The 16,536-nt window shown below is 39.6% G+C and overlaps 1 protein-coding gene across 1 annotated transcript in view; it reads right to left on the reverse strand.

Annotated features, from left to right (window-relative positions):
• The window catches only part of opcml (opioid binding protein/cell adhesion molecule-like), a 163,778-nt gene that overhangs the window by 97,352 nt on the left and 49,890 nt on the right, over positions 1-16,536 (reverse strand). The window contains exon 2 of the mRNA XM_077546633.1: positions 1,148-1,383. Coding sequence (XP_077402759.1) covers positions 1,148-1,383 — 236 coding nt within the window. The remainder of the gene's footprint in view (positions 1-1,147; positions 1,384-16,536) is intronic.

Raw genomic sequence — 16,536 nt, forward strand, 5'->3', positions numbered from 1 at the left:
AAATATATATATATTTTTTGAAATACTTAACAACTTTTTCAAGACCTTACCTCATTCACTCCCAGCCATTTTCACCGACGCAACCCCCTTCGCTCCCGAGCTGTTTTACTGGATTTTGACTGATTTTGCAAGGCCCACAGACTATTGTGTTCTATTGCTACAAAAACATGGAACCTACCAAAAGAAAGATTAGAGTTTCTTCTTTAACCAGGAAAAAAATAAAAGTATTAGTAATATTAGTAATTTGTATCTGTTTCTATTTTACAGCAATTAGCATTAGAATATAGCTAAATTTCATCTATCATCATCACATTCCTGATGAAAACACTGACAAAAAGAGCTTGTTGCAACATGGCCCTGACTGATCTCTTATACTCTGCTGCCACCTGCTCGCCGTTTTATTAAAAAACTACCATTGCTTTAAGCCACCTCTTCTTGTCAGAAGCTGCATCAAAGCCTTCCGTATGCTCTTTTATGAAAAAAAAGGTGTAAGTACGTTTAGGGGGGTGAAGGACAAAATATTTTTTAAAACGTGTTTACACGTTTTTAGGTTTAAATGAGGGTTTGAATGAGTTAAATGCCCCACCCTTAATCTAGATCTTAAAAAACTAATTTCAGGTTTGAATTACTACAGGTCTGTCACTCTGACATCTGCGGTCATAAATTCCTTTGAATTCTTTGTGTTGGACCACCATCTCAGAACAACTGCTGGACCATTTGTAGTTTGCCTACCGAGTAAATAGGGTGTGTGTTTATATAATAAACATTTGGCTGTGCTTCATCTTGGATCACCTCAACAGTGCAGGGACCTACATGAAGATCCTGTTCATGGACTTCAGCTCTGCTTTCAACAGCATCATCTCTGCACTCCTCTTCACCAGCTCAGTGTTTCTCCTGCCATCCGACAGTCCTGGATTCACAACTTTCTTACAGGCAAGACGCCGTATGTGAGGCTGGGGGAACTCACCATTAACAATTGAGGATTGGAATAACACTTTATCAATTAAACTTTAGTGAAACTTGATCTATCTACAAAACAGCCATTTTCAATATAGAAACCAATAATATTTGTTACAGATAAGCTCTTTTCCATTCATCACAACAGATAACTTCAGTCACACAAAATGTTAAATAAAATTTGTTTTACCTTGAACAATGAGATGTACTTTTGTGGATTTTGGTTTCTTGTTCGTGAGGATGGTGCAGACATAGGGTCCCTCATCATGGATATCAACATTTTGGATCTCGATGCTGTATTCCGTGACTGCTGTATTTTCCAACAGAGTAACACGAGGGTCAAGAGACCATTTCTCTTTCCCGGCAAATAGAATGGTCGTGCGATTGAGCCATGCCACTCTTGACACTTTACTGTCCACACTGCATCTGTAACAAATAAAAATAACAAAAAAGTATTAAGACATATAGAGCTCAAATAGTTACATTGTCATTAATCTGGAAATCTGTTTTTATTGTCATTGCACATGTCACAAGTACAGAGCAGCTAATTCATTTTGTAGCATCAACCCAGCCAAGAAACATGCATAATACATCATATACTGGAATTTCACACTTATAAATTGATCACATATTATCCACTCAAATTAATTTCACAATTTAAGTTTTGAAGGTAAGAAATTAATTGTCCAGATTGACAAATAGTAAAAATAAAATGTTAAATAGCTTCCAAGCAGTAGTGGTGTAGTGGTATAAATACGGTAGCTACTTTTCAGGAAGCTGCCCCTGGTAAAATTCCCATTTTATTTATTTATTTTTTTCATATGCTGCCATACATACTGTATGAAGAATATATAAAGAAACAGAGCACAAACTGCATGTACCAAGTAGTAAGAAAGTACAATTAAACTTATCAGCACTGATGTTTTCTTTTTAGGATTTTTTTTTGCCTTTCTTTTAGGGAGTTAGCAATATAGTCAAGGGCAATGGTGGCAGTTTAAATGATTATGCTATAAAAAAAAAAAAATCACCAATGGCATTTTTAATTGCTTTGGCTCCATGTGACGAGCCCAGGAGAAATTGTCTAAATGCCGCTGGAAGGTGTGTTTACATCACACCATCGTCAACAGCTGCTCAAAAGTTTGTCAACTCTCTAAAATTACCTTATTAAATGTTTAGTCATACCCCAATCTACAATGCTGACATTGAAAATAATGGACATGAACAAAAAGAATGATAATATTGTCATTCATTATTGAGCAAAAGTTGAGATGGAGCAGCTTTGATCTTTTTTGTGAACAGAGGCTTCTACCTAGCAAGCCTTCCATGAAAGCCTTGTCGATTGACTTTTCTTCTGATTGCTGAAGCATGCACATGTGTCCCAAATGCAGCAAAAGAGGTCTCCAAATCCCTTGATGTGATGCACAGGTTGGCTTTCACCTGAATTAACATTTGTCTATTGGGTCTTGCTGATATTTTAGATATTAAGGTCGTCCACTTCTAGGCTGGTTTGTAGTAATTTTCAGTGTTCTCTAGTTGCAGGTGCTGATTAGCTCATTAAAAAAAAAAAACTTTATAGCTTTCCCCAGACAGATGTGCTGTCACTACCCACTTCCTGAGGTCCCCTGAGATTTCTCTTCATCTCAGCATGACTGACCTGTATGGGTTCACCTGGGTAAGACTTAAGTGACGTGGTTATGTCTCTGTTTCAGTCAATGATGCACAATTTCTTTGCTAAACCTCTCATTTCATTGGTCCATTTCAGTGATTAGTTTAGCTACCAATTTGTCCTACTTTAAAAAAAGAAAAAAAAGAAGAAGTAGAAGAACAATGCATTGAAATGCTGAACCAACACCTGTTTTTTCATATAAAATGTAATGGTTCAGATTGAACAACAAAATCAGGTTGAAACAACTGGAAAATCCAAATTGCTCAAGAGGTTCACAAACTTTTGATTAGCACTGTACATCATTTTCATTTTCTTGCGTGAGACAGTGATAATCACACTCACGAGACACCATTTCTGTTTGATATATGTATGTATGTACCTCCAAAATAGTTTAATTTCGTCAACCAAAACTAAACAAAAATAATTTCCTCAACACACATTTTTCACCGGACTAGAACTAGACTAGACGAGACTAAAACCGTCATTAACTGGGACTGAATCAGTATGCATTTTCGTCGACAAATGAAGAAGAGACAAAAATGTACTTTACTTAATAAAAACTGGACTAAAATCTATGGACATTTTTAGTTCATGAACAAAATAGATGAAAATTATATGATTTTTTTTTTTTTGTTAATCTGTCACTGTGACGCTGCATTATGACACACAAAACTGCAGCTAGCAAGCACAACATGCACAAACACATTGGACAGACAAGAGGTGGATTCACAGTGAAAGGTAAAAAAAAAAATTATAATTATAACATAGCATTAATCCAACGGCTATAACATTCCAACAATAATGTTAATCCAACCATTAACTAATGCTGGCTAATTTACTCGCTCATAGCATGGAGCCATAGTAGCCACTTGTTGATATACTGTAATTGTGTGTCAAGTTGTTTTTCATCAAAAAGATGAGAACATTTGATATGAAATAGTTTTAGATCTGAAATGTTCAACATTACCTGCTGACTTAAAAAGGATAAAAAGTAACACGCGTGATTCAAACTGACTAAATTTAAAAATGGCAAATAAAATTGACATTGTTTGCAGCAACTCTTTCACTCCCAGCTATTTGACTGGATTTTGACTGATTTTGCAAGGTCCACAGAATATTTTGTTCTATTGCTATAAAAACATGGAACCTACCAAAAGAAAGATTAGTCTTTTCTTTCATCAGGAAAAGTTTTGCAGCAATTAGCATTAAAATATAGCTAAGTTTCATTATTATTCACAAATGTTTGAAAACAATGGCAAAAAGAGCTTGTTGCAACATTGGCCTGGCTGATCTCTTATACTCTGCTGCCATCTGCTGGCTATCTTTTGTAATAACTACCATTACTTTAACCTCTTCATGTCAGAAGCTGTATCAAAGCCAAAACGTAAAAAACGTAAAAATTAATTTTTGGGAGTGCAGAACAAAGTATAAAAAACGTATTTATACGTCTTTGGGTTTGAATGAATGAATTAACTGTACAATTTTGTTTTTCTGTATTTTACATACACCTACTATCCACTTTATTGGGCACACCTGTCATGGCAGCAACGGAATACATTTAGGCATGTAGACAAGTTCAAGAAGATCTGCTGCAGTTCAAACCGAGCCTCATAATGGGGTAGAAAGGTGATTGAAGTGGCTTTGAATGTGGCATGGTTGTTGGTGCCAGGTGGGCTGGTCAGAAACTGCTGATCTACTGGGATTTTCATGCACAACCAACTCTAGGATTTACAAAGAATGATCCAAAAAAGAGAAACTATCCAGTGAGCGGCAGTTCTGTGGGCAAAAACGACGCCAGAAGTCAGAGGAGAATAGTCAGACTGGTTCGAACTGATAGACAGGCAACAGTAACTCTAATAACCACTCACTACAACCAAGATGTGCATCTCTGAACACGTCCAACTTTATTCTACAATGACGTGAATCACTTTGTGAGTCCTCTCTGTGACTTCCTGTCCCTGACCTAATACAGCTACACTTTTGTACCATATGGAAAAATCAGGACATGAATACCTGTAACTTTTTATTAGCTGTCCACGACCCACTTTTATATCCCAACCCACCAATTGAGACTCACTGACATAAACAGTGCCTACTATACTTCTTAGACCTTTTCTTAATTAAAATGACCCCCCCACCCCCACCCCAATGAAGCAAGAGTGCTTTTATTATTACATTCATTTTCATCATCAGACAAGATGACCAGATACTAAATGCAAATTGCAAGACTTACTCTAGCTCATAAAAACCGTTAAGGCTGCAATAAACATGATCAATGGATGGGTGGTCTACATGCTGGCACTTAAAAAGCACTCATACCATGTACAATAAATGTTCTCCTATTATACTGTATGATCAAAAGATTTGTGTTTACAAATAGGCCATTTGAGTCTCTCTTTTTTTTTTTAACTATTTATATATTTTAGTGACTTAGATTAATAAACAAAATCATGCAGTGAGTTTACACTTGTGTATAAAAATCCCATGAATATATTGGAAAGACAATAGACAAAACATCCAACCAACAAACAAGAAATATAATTTTAAACCATAGGATTTTACCAGACACAATCACACATATTCCACAAAAGATAGCTGACAATGTTGGCAAAATCTTTGTCATGTTATAAAGCATCGACAAGCACAAGCTTTAGTTACGACAGATAACACATTGTGTATGTGGAAATGACATGAAATGTCACCTAAAATAAAATATACACTCTACATTTCAAACACCTGCATTGTCTGCCAAACTTCGAGGAGCACGTTCTTTTAAGTATCAGCACTGCACTCTTGATGCCAGACTGACAACTCCATGAATAGTGCAGCATTCTGCCCACACATCCAGCTTTGTCTTTCTACTTTTATTTTCTTAACCTAGAATATTCCCTTTTATTTGATATGCATCACATCACTGTTGCATTAATATTTTAGCTATTTGTCACAACAAAACTTGAGGTTTATTCAAAAAGCAAATGCTCTCAGAGGCATTCAACGAAATGATAAAGCGCAACATGAATCCTGCTGCTTTAACTGTTGAGCTCCATACAAACTGGAATTGACAAAAATCGGATCGCAGCTGGCAGTGTGAATTAGAGTCAATTTAGACAGACAGAGAGATAAAGAGAAATATGCTTTAGATACTTTATTAATCCAGAGGCAAATTCCTGTCGAATGAAGAAATAGTTTGAACAATGTCAATAATAAATGAAAATAAAACCCTATGAACTCTTACATTGCAGTCAGAATCAGTCAGTCCTGTTTTTTTCTGTTGTTACCTTCAATCCCATGGACCACACTGAATATAATTACCCGTAGTGCCATTCAGTATTTCGATTGTAGGGTCGGGAGGCCATTTTAGAAATTCACTTCTATCAGTGTAAAATTCATGACATGAATCCAGGCTGAAAAAATTAAAATGAACAATAATTTTTGAAAAAAGACCTTCCAAAGCTATGTTCAACGACACGGTAAAAAAAAAAACAACCCTGTAATATAACAGAATTTTACTTTTTATTTTACTATTTATTTAATTTGTATCTGTATTTTAAAAATATAATTGAATTTACAAAAAAAACATGTCAAATGCAAAATAACATAAAGTCACTGTACTGTAACTGTAAAAACAAACAATATTTCTGTTCTTTTGCAAAAAAAAACTCATAAATACCTATATTGATTGTTAAAATACCTTCATAAATGTATCATAATTTCACAAATATTTGTCTTTATTTAATGGAATAAAATGTAAAATTTAACTTTAAAACCCGCCCAAAAAAGAGAAAAAATATATATATTTACTGAGAAATTCACAGTACAAATTTGTAATTTTACCATAATTTCTTTATGAATTGACACATTTTTAGTGTGAAAATAACTATAATTTCTGTATTGTCATATAGATGGTAGCACTCATTGTAATGACATTTATTTCAAAAGTTCACCTAATGAGATAAACACACAAAAAAAATCGTAAAAATACAGTAATTTTCCTGCAGCTGGGGCGGCAAAAAAATACTGTAAAAAAAAAACTGAAATTTACTTTCTACAGGTTGTTTTCTTTTTTTTTGTACAGCGTAGCCTCATTTGGCCGAACTGTAGTGTGGCGTGTGATTAATTTAATGTATTTTGCTCCTGCCGGGCCCAGCTCCAGAGTCATTGTCAGTTTAAGGGGCACATATGCCACTTAATTCTTCACAATTCTAAACATCGCTTCGAAGCAAGCAAGCATTAGAATAGAGCTAAGTTTCATCATTATTCACAAACTTGTTGAAAACAAAAAGAGTGAAAGCAAAAAGAGCTTGTTGCAACATGACCCTGGCTGATTTCTTATGCTCTGCTGCCACCTGCTGGCCATTTTTTTGTAATAATTACGTGGTTTGAATGAGTTTTTGAATACAAAAAGCATTGCATTAATCATGTATTAACGCAGATTAATTAAACTACTAATTTTGAACGCAGATGATAATTTAGCTTGACAACGGATGGTTAGGTTAAATGTAGCACAGGTTGTGTTTGAGCCATTCCATTTTAATTTATGCAAGTAATTAACTGATTAGAAAAGGAGGAAGATGATAGTCTGGAGTGGATCAAAAAATGTTGAAGATGTCATAGCAATGAATGTTGAAAAAATTAACACAACAGGTGCTCTTCAAATTTGGTGGGAAAAATGTTGATAAAAAGCCTTTTTATTAAGTGATTAATCATGGTTGATCAAAATTCTAAGATGTGATTAATCTGATGAAAAAAATTTGACAGCTCTACTTTTTACTTTTATTTAAGGTTGATATATGGGTGGATTTTATTTCATGAAACCCTGTCTGTGGATGGAAATGACTTCACGGCCGTCTTGGTTGTCTGCTAAGGTGTGAAAGTAGTAAACTTGATTAATGCATATCACATGTATCAAATGTTTCTTTCAGATTATGTGTGCAGCTCAATTGTATCAACACGTATTTATTTAAATGTTGAATCTACATATATGGTGGAGTATCCAAGCACCTAAGATGGAGTATAAGATAGAGCATATAAAAAATAAATATAATAAATCTTAATAAGTAAGTAATAAAGATTATATTCATAGTGTGCATGCCGGCCTTGACACACACAAATTCACATACCACTCAATTCAAATCAATGCAATGTACTCAGTCACATGAATCCTGGCTCACGTTGCAAAAAAAAAACAAAAAACGAGGCACTGGCTCTTGAACGTGACATCATTGACATATAAATGGGAAAGACAACATTTGACAATGTGATTCAAAAACTATATGTTTAGTTCTTTGGGCTACATTTACATCTTTCCAGCAGCCAATGGCAGCCCTGTTTTAGGTCACCATGGATAAAACGAGACGATCATGAGACAACACGGAACGGGATGGGCAAACACCCACAGGCGTGTTTGCCATGGATGCCCGCCGTGACTTTGAAAGCATCTAAACTCAATGGTTTGTAATAGAGCATATCAATACTTTGAATTGGTCTGTTGTGAAAGACGGGAAATGTTCCAAGTCACATTATGTTGTGTTTGGATGTATGGCAGCTATTTTGTTGCATTCAATCACGGCATGTCCCAATGAGTGACAGTTTCTGGGCACGGCCAAATATTGCACATTGCATTCTAATATTGTCAAACAGAGAACACGTGGAAGTGTCTGTTGTATTAAGGGTCCAATTTTTTATTTATTTTTCCTTGCGAAGCAGTTTTGCAGATCAGTGACTTCATTTGAGCTGCAATTTTCTAATTTTGTAGATTTGTTTGTTTGGTTGGTTGTTGTTTTTTTTTTGCAATTTTTTTTGTGTTGGTTAATCCTGAAGCAAGGGTGTTATTGACAATATAATGAACTAGAAAAATGTCCGCAGAAATTTTGAATGGGACTGATGACGCTTGCAAGGTGGAAAGCCGCATGTACTACTTGTAGCAGTAGTAGTAGTACTTGTAGAAGGAGTACTAGTTGATTTTAGGCCACTTCCTAGTAGAATCCTGGTGAAATCAGGTCACTTCTGGGTGACTTCCTATTGAAATCAGGTCACTTCCTGTTGTTTTTAGGTCACATTGGGGTCACTTTCTATTGAAATTTGGTCACTTCCTGTTGTTTTTAGGTCACATCGCGGTCATTTTCTGTTGAAATTTGGTCACTTCCTGTTGAAATCAGGTAATTTCAGGGTCACTTCCTGTTGAAATCAGGTCACTTCCGGGTCACTTCCTGTTGAAATCAGGTCAATTCTGGGTCACTTCCTGTTGAAAACAGGTCACTTCCTGTTGATTTTAGACCATTTCCACGTCACTTCCTGTTGAAATCAGGTCACTTCCGGGTCACTTCCTGTTGTAATCAAGTCACTTCCTGTTGAAATCAGGTCACTTCCGGATCACTTCCTGTTAAAATCAGGTCACTTCCGGGTTACTTCCTGTTGAAATCAGGGCTTGATTCCTGATCACGTGATCAGATTGGGACATCCCTAGTTGTATGTTAGTATATTTTTATAGTTATTTTTTTTTAAGCTTATAGGTCACTCTTCATGGCTGATGTTTGGTATAACGTACTACATGGGGAAAATGAGACGCATGCGCGAGATGCTGTGATTATCGCGAGACCTACAGCGAGACCGGGACACCCCAACATGGCAGCGCCCTGCTGCTAAGATAGAACTAGCTCTATTATGCTAAACTAATTCGAGTTTAACCATCATATATCTTGGCTTTTCTCTTTTCTCTTTCATCCGACAGATTTGGAATACCATCCAACGTGGAGGACCTCGAACGCTTCATTGACGGTTATTTTTACAACTGCGCGATGGAGGACTCTTCCGTCGAGAAACCGTCTAAGAAACCCTCTAAAAAGAGAAAGAACGACTCAGCGACGGACACGGACGACCTAACTACTACGGAGGTCTCGGTCAGTATGCTGGAGTCCATAAATAAAAAGTTAGAGGTCCTCTCCCTAATCTGCGAGGAGGTGAAAGGATTTAAGGTAAGTATGGAATTCTTCAGCCAACAAATAAATGATCTCCAACGCAACAATGCCGAGATACACGCTACACTCGTGACTGTTTCAGCCGAGTTAGAAACCATTAAAAAGGAAAATAAAATGCTAAAAGAAACTATTCTGGATGTTCAATCCCGTAGCATGCAGGATAATTTAATATTCTCAGGTATATCCGAGAACACCTCTGACAATCCAGAGGTTGAGATAAAAAAATTTATGACGACATCGTTAAAAATTCCTCAGGAGACGGTAAATAACATCTCCTTTCACCGGGTACATCGGCTTGGAGCCCGTAGGGGCAATAGACCCCGTCCTATTATCGCCAAATTTGAGCATTTTAAACAAAAAGTATTTGTTAAAAGTAAAGGACGGGAGCTTAAAGGGACCTCATTCGGAATGAATGACCAATTCCCTAGAGAGATTAATGAGCGGCGAAAGGTACTGTTTCCTATAATGAAACAAAATAGGCAGGAGGGTAAACGGACTATGATGGTCGTTGATAAACTATACATCGATGGCCAACTATTCCGGAACCCCAACTCCACTCCCTGGCTGTTCTAATTAGCATCGATGGAACTAAACTTTGTTTGATTATTAGATGTATACGTATACATATACATATACATATAATGTATATGTGGTTATAAAACCTAAAATATGAATACTCATTATGTTTACGCTATATTATAAATATAATAATAATACATAACTATATCTAAAAGTAGATTTAAACAAACAAAAAAAAATCTCGCTTGGGTTACCAGTTACTGGTGTATTATAATGTTGTTTAACTCCCCACTAACGTCCTTCACTTTCACATCCCTACCCGTTTTTTCACTGTTATATTTACTTACACATTTCCTTATATTTTACACAAATTATATAAATCACCTAACTACTTTGATTCTATCCTATAACATGCCAGTATTGACAAATGGCCTATGCAGATATTTACACAGGACTGAGCCTATATTGTTTGTATGCATAAATTAGTTCTGGTTTCCTGGAATGTTTGTGGCGCTCGCTCACAGGCAAAAAGAATAAAAACTTTAGACCATCTCTTAAAATTAAAAGCAGATATTTGCCTCCTGCAAGAAACCCACCTACAAAAATCTGAAGAAAAATTACTTATTGATAAGAATTTTAGCCAAGCATACTCTGCCCCTTATAACAGCAGACAAAGAGGAGTCTGTATACTCATACATAAGAATTTACTCTTTACTCTAAATAATACAATAACAGACCCAGAGGGCCGATACATTATTATTCAGATAACTATATTTAATAAGATATATACACTTGGCAATTTATATGCCCCTAATAATGATGATCCGGCCTTTTTCCATGAATTTTTCTCTCAGCTGTTTGATTTAGCAGCGAACTCTACTATTATTATTGGAGGAGACTTTAACACAGTCTTAAATCCATTAATAGACCGTTCTAATAACACAACATGTATAAGGCGATTACAATCTACTAAAGTAATAGAGGAATATATGGATGATTTTGGCCTCGTCGACAGCTGGAGACTTAAAAACCCAAATAAGAAGGAATTTACCTTCTTTTCCGCTGTACACCGGTCTTTTTCAAGAATTGATTATTTTCTTACAAATAACTCTATTGCTGATAAAACTGTTACAAAAATACATCCTATTATTATTAGCGACCACGCACCAGTCTCACTTTCCCTACAAGTTGATTTTACCTTTAAACCACCACCAACATGGCGTTTTAACATCTCTCTGCTAAACGATGCAGAGTTTGATAAAATTATAAGGAAAGAGTGGGCAGACTTTTTGGAAATAAATGACTCTCCAGGCCTATCGCCATCTCTTCTCTGGGAAGCTGGGAAAGCAGTAATTAGAGGTAAAATTATATCATATTCATCTTATAAAAAGAAACAGGATCAAAAATTTGAAAATGACTTGGAAGATAAAATTAAACAACTGACGGATGAGTACGCAATAAACCCAAATGACCAAATATGGACTGACTTACAAAATACAAAAATACAGTTAGACGATATGCTAACTAAAAAGACAGAGTTTATAATACAACAATTGAGATACAACAACTTTGAATATAATAACAAATCAGGTAAAGTTCTTGCAAACCAACTTCAACGCAATCGGGAAAAATCTCTTATAACGGCTATTAAAGGGACAACTGGTGAATGTACACAATCACCAGAAGAAATTAATCAAATTTTTTATAACTATTATCGCAACCTATACTCAGAAACTAACAAACCTAACCCTGAGCATATTGAGGCATTCCTCAGTAGCTTAAATATGCCTCAGTTAACTACTGAATATAAAGATATGTTAGAAGCGCCACTTACTATAAACGAGTTGTACAGTGCTCTAGATAGTATGCCTAATGGCAAGGCACCTGGCCCAGATGGTTATCCGGCTATATTTTTTAAGCACTACTGGTTAATGCTTGCTCCGCTATTCTTAAGAGTAGTAACAGAAATTAAAACTAATGGTTACATACGTCCACACATGAATACAGCAGCAATTAAACTTTTATTAAAGCCAGAAAAAGACCCCACCCTTCCATCAAGTTACCGTCCGATTTCACAAATTAACACTGATATCAAAATTATTACTAAGGCTTTCACATCTAGATTAGAAACAGTAATCTCGACAATTATTCATAACGACCAAACAGGCTTTATTAAAGATCGCCACTCTACTAATAATATTAGGAGGCTCTTTAACCTTATTAGCATGTCACAGCGGCATGATAAGAAGGCAGTTATTATATCGTTGGATGCAGAAAAAGCTTTTGACAAAGTTAACTGGTCCTTCCTCTTTGCTGTTTTAAATAAATTTGGCTTTGGGAAATCATTTATCCACTGGGTGTCAGTATTATATGATTCTCCCAAAGCTACAGTTACTACTAACGGGATTATATCTAAGAGCTTTATTTTACAGAGAGGCACAAGACAGGGATGCCCACTATCCCCTTTATTATTTGCAATATTTATCGAGCCACTTGCAATAGCCATACGCCAGGAAAGAAGGATTCAAGGAATTCACTCTGGGGTAACAGAACATAAAATTAATCTATATGCCGATGATATTTTACTTTATCTAGAAAACCCGGCGATTTCGTTAGGGGAAGTATTTAACTTAATAACTAAATTCTCACAGTTGTCAGATTATTCTATTAACTGGACAAAATCAACACTTCTACCTATTACAGAAAATTCATGGAACCCTGCAAGCCAGGACCCACATTACTCATTTCCTATAGGTAATTTAAAATACTTAGGCATAAAAATCTCACCTAAATTAACTGATTTAATTCATTTAAATTTTTCTCCACTTCTGGATAACATTCATAGTGACTTGGAACGCTGGAATAATCTTCCTATTTCTTTAATAGGACGAATAGCCACCGTTAAAATGAAAGTTTTACCTAAAATAAACAATTTTTTCTCAATGATTCCATTTAAACCTACGGCTAAATGGTTCCAGTTGTTGGACTCAGCCGTTACAAAATTTTACTGGAAAAAAAAAAGAAGCAAAGATTAGTCTATCTACTCTTCAGAAAAGTAAATCCAAAGGTGGCCTAGAGGCACCAAATTTTATGTACTACTATATAGCTAACCAGCTACAATATATCGTTCTATGGGCACAACCCAACAGAGATACTAACTGTTGGCTGGAACTAGAACAGAAGGATTGTAATAACCTCAGACTTCTAGATTTACTCTTTATTACAACATCGATTAAGCGACATAATTGTTTTAAAAACCCAATGATCTCCGCCACCCTGACTGCTTGGTGGAAGGCATTAGAAATTACAAAAGCCCAAGTGGAGCCCTGTGGGCTTTCTCCCCCATGGCATAACCCTGACTTTCGAATTAACAACCAAACGTTTTATTTAGGTGTGTGGGAGCAGAAAGGAATCACACATCTTCACCATCTCTTCTCAGATAATATGTTTATATCATATACATCTTTGCTCCAAAAATACAAAATAACAAACGGAAATTTTTTACATTATCTGCAAGTTAAAAATATGATAAAGAAACAAATTCCAACACTTCAGGGTACGCTCCAACCGCCTGGCTTAGCTAAAGATATTACCAAGCTTTCTCCGACAACAACAAAAAAACTTTCAAAAATATATAAGTTACTTTCATATACGGATAAAATGTCTTTACCCATCTTAAAATGGGAGACAGACTTGTCTATAGCTCCGGAATCTGACTTTTGGATTCAAGTTTGTGAAAATGCATTTAAAATGACAAAACACACAAATTTACAACTTATCCAATACAAAATAATCCATAGAACATACATTACTCAATATATGATGAAGAAAATGGGCCTCTCCGACTCCGACATTTGTCTCCAGTGTTTACAAAACACTACAGACACTTATTTTCATGCTTTATGGTTATGCACCCCGGTTATGTATTTCTGGACTAAAGTCTTAGAAAAACTTTCCGCTATCTTGGACTATAGGATACCTTTATCTCCAAACTTGTGTTTGCTAGGTGACCTAACAACAACTGACCTACCACATAAACAATTTCAATCTACACTTGTAGCCCTTACTATCGCTAAAAAAACAATTCTTGTTAACTGGAAAAATAAACAAACTCTGAATATCGACCAATGGTCTAACCTCCTCATAAATCACATTTTAATGGAAAAAATATCGGCCTCAAATAAAAAACAAATATCAAAATTCATAGAAATATGGTCTACGTATATAGAATATTTTAACCTAATTCTGGTTATTTAATTTTGCCTGTTAGCGAGAGCCACCACATCGTGATAACTTACATTGATGTCTCTGCATTTGGCAGTTTGTTACTAATGGTTGTGTTTTTATAGTCAGGAACCCAGTTGCTGCCAACAGGATCGAACAGATTCACCTCCAATGGGCACTAAAGGCTAATATTCGGATTCACTGCATGCCAGGGGACTAACGCTACAGGTGCTGTCCCCCCTGGCTGGGCGTGGGCGGGTCTGCCCCTCTGTTGGCTGCTGGGTGGCGGCTGCGTCTTGGTCGTTCCCTGGGTCTCGTGGTGGGTGCTGTGTTGCGGGGCTCTCCCTGGTGTCCGGGGCGGCGCCGCCCCGGCGCGGTCCGTCGCTCTGGGTCCGGCGACGCGGGTCGGGGCCTGTGGGCCGCCGGGGTGCCCCGTGGTTCCCTCTCCCCTCCCCCTTCCTCCCCCTTGCTTCCTCTCCCTCTTCACCTCTCCCCGCCCGTCCTCCGCCTCCCTGTCCCTTCTCCCTCGTCGCCCTTCCTCCTCCTCTCCCCCTCTCTCTGCGGCCCTGCTGCTGCCTCCTGCCCTTCCTGTCGTCTCCTTCCCCCGTCCCCTCCCCCTCCCCTGTCCGCCCTCCTCCCCCTCCCCTAGGCCGGGGGTTCCGTCCGTGACCCGGGTCTCGGCGCTCCGGGGGCCGGGGGAGTGGGCGGGATTGGTGTTGTGCCCGCCCCGCTCCGGTGGGCCTCCGGGCACTTCGGGCGGGCCCCGGTATCCGGGGGGCAAGCCCCGCCGGGGTCCCGGTGGGGTGGGTGGGGGTTTTGGTGGGCGGGTGCGCCTCCCCCCAGCTGGTCGCTCCTCTTAACTCACTGCACTAGTTTTGCACAATACATTTTAGGGCACATAACACACTTTGGGGGGGAGTGGGGTGGGGTGGAGACACCGTCTCCGCCCTGCAGCTCCCCTCCAAATTTTAATGCACCACACAACTGGGGGGGGGGGGCATCGGTTGGGGCGGCCGCGGTATGAAGCAGTGCTGCGGTCGCCTGTCCGTGTGCACCCCCCCCCCCCCCCCCCATTAATTTATTTTAATGCACCACATACGCTCATTGACATGCCTGGGGGGCGGATGGATCGGAGCAGGGGGGATATCATTTCCCTCTGCTCCGGTTCACCTGCCCCCAATTTTAATGCACCACACACACACACTTATGTATATACACTGGGTGGGGTCACACACACGGTTTAGGGGTAGAGTTCGCCAGTCGGCGAGCTGGCGAACTTAGTAACAGGGTTAGTTTTTCACTTAGATCGTTGGGGTGACGACCGGGGCCTCTCCCCGCTGGGCCTGGGGTTCGGGGATGCCGCCCGTCCTCCGGTGCCCCCATCTCCCCTTCTACCCCTGGTGTTCCGTCCCTCCGCGTGGTGGGGTGGGCGCGGGTGCCCTCTCCGCTCCGCTGCCCGGCCCCCTCTTCGGCGCGGATGCCTGGGTGCGGTGTGTCCCCGGGGTCTGGGGTCGGGGGCTGGGGGGCTGTCGGTTGGTGGGGGTGGGGGCGGGGGGCGGGGGCGGCTTGGTTGGTGGGGGGGTGGTGGTGGGGGTGCCGGGGTGGGGGGTGCTGGGGTGGGGAGGGTGTCTGGGGATTTGGGGACCTGTGGGCGGTTGGGGCTGGGTTGGGGTGGGTGGCGGGGGTGGGGGGGCGGGGGGTCGCGGGGGGAGCGGGGGTTGTGGGCCGGTGGGGTGCCTGGTGGGCCTGCAGTGCCCCGTCCTGCTGCGTTGGGTTGGGGGCGCGGGCCGCGTTGGGGTGGGGGGCGCTCCTGCTCCGGGGTTTGCTCTCCGGCCGGTGGCCCCTGCGGGGCCCGGGGGTCGTCCTTTGGCGCGGCCGCGGCCTGGGGGGCCCTGAGGTGTTGCGCTTGCTCTGTCCTGGCGGGGGTCGACGGCTCCCCTCTTTGGTGGAGATTTTCATGCATGCTAGATCCACCACACCAGCATCTATCGAGACTCAGACACAACTTGTTTCTCCCTCAGGTCATTGATTCGGTGGAGGCTGGTGTCTGTGGATCTCACTCTGCTTCATCTGTCCTTTCTACCTTTCCTCAGTTTCTCCTTTGGGCCCTTGAGGTTTCCCTGATTTGTTGGAGTTTGGATGTCTTTGGGGTTGGTGAAGGTTAGTGGCCCGGTGGGTGGTGTCTGGTCGGTG

Source organism: Vanacampus margaritifer, chromosome 16, assembly GCF_051991255.1.
Source record: "Vanacampus margaritifer isolate UIUO_Vmar chromosome 16, RoL_Vmar_1.0, whole genome shotgun sequence".
NCBI classification, from domain to species: Eukaryota; Metazoa; Chordata; class Actinopteri; order Syngnathiformes; family Syngnathidae; genus Vanacampus; species Vanacampus margaritifer.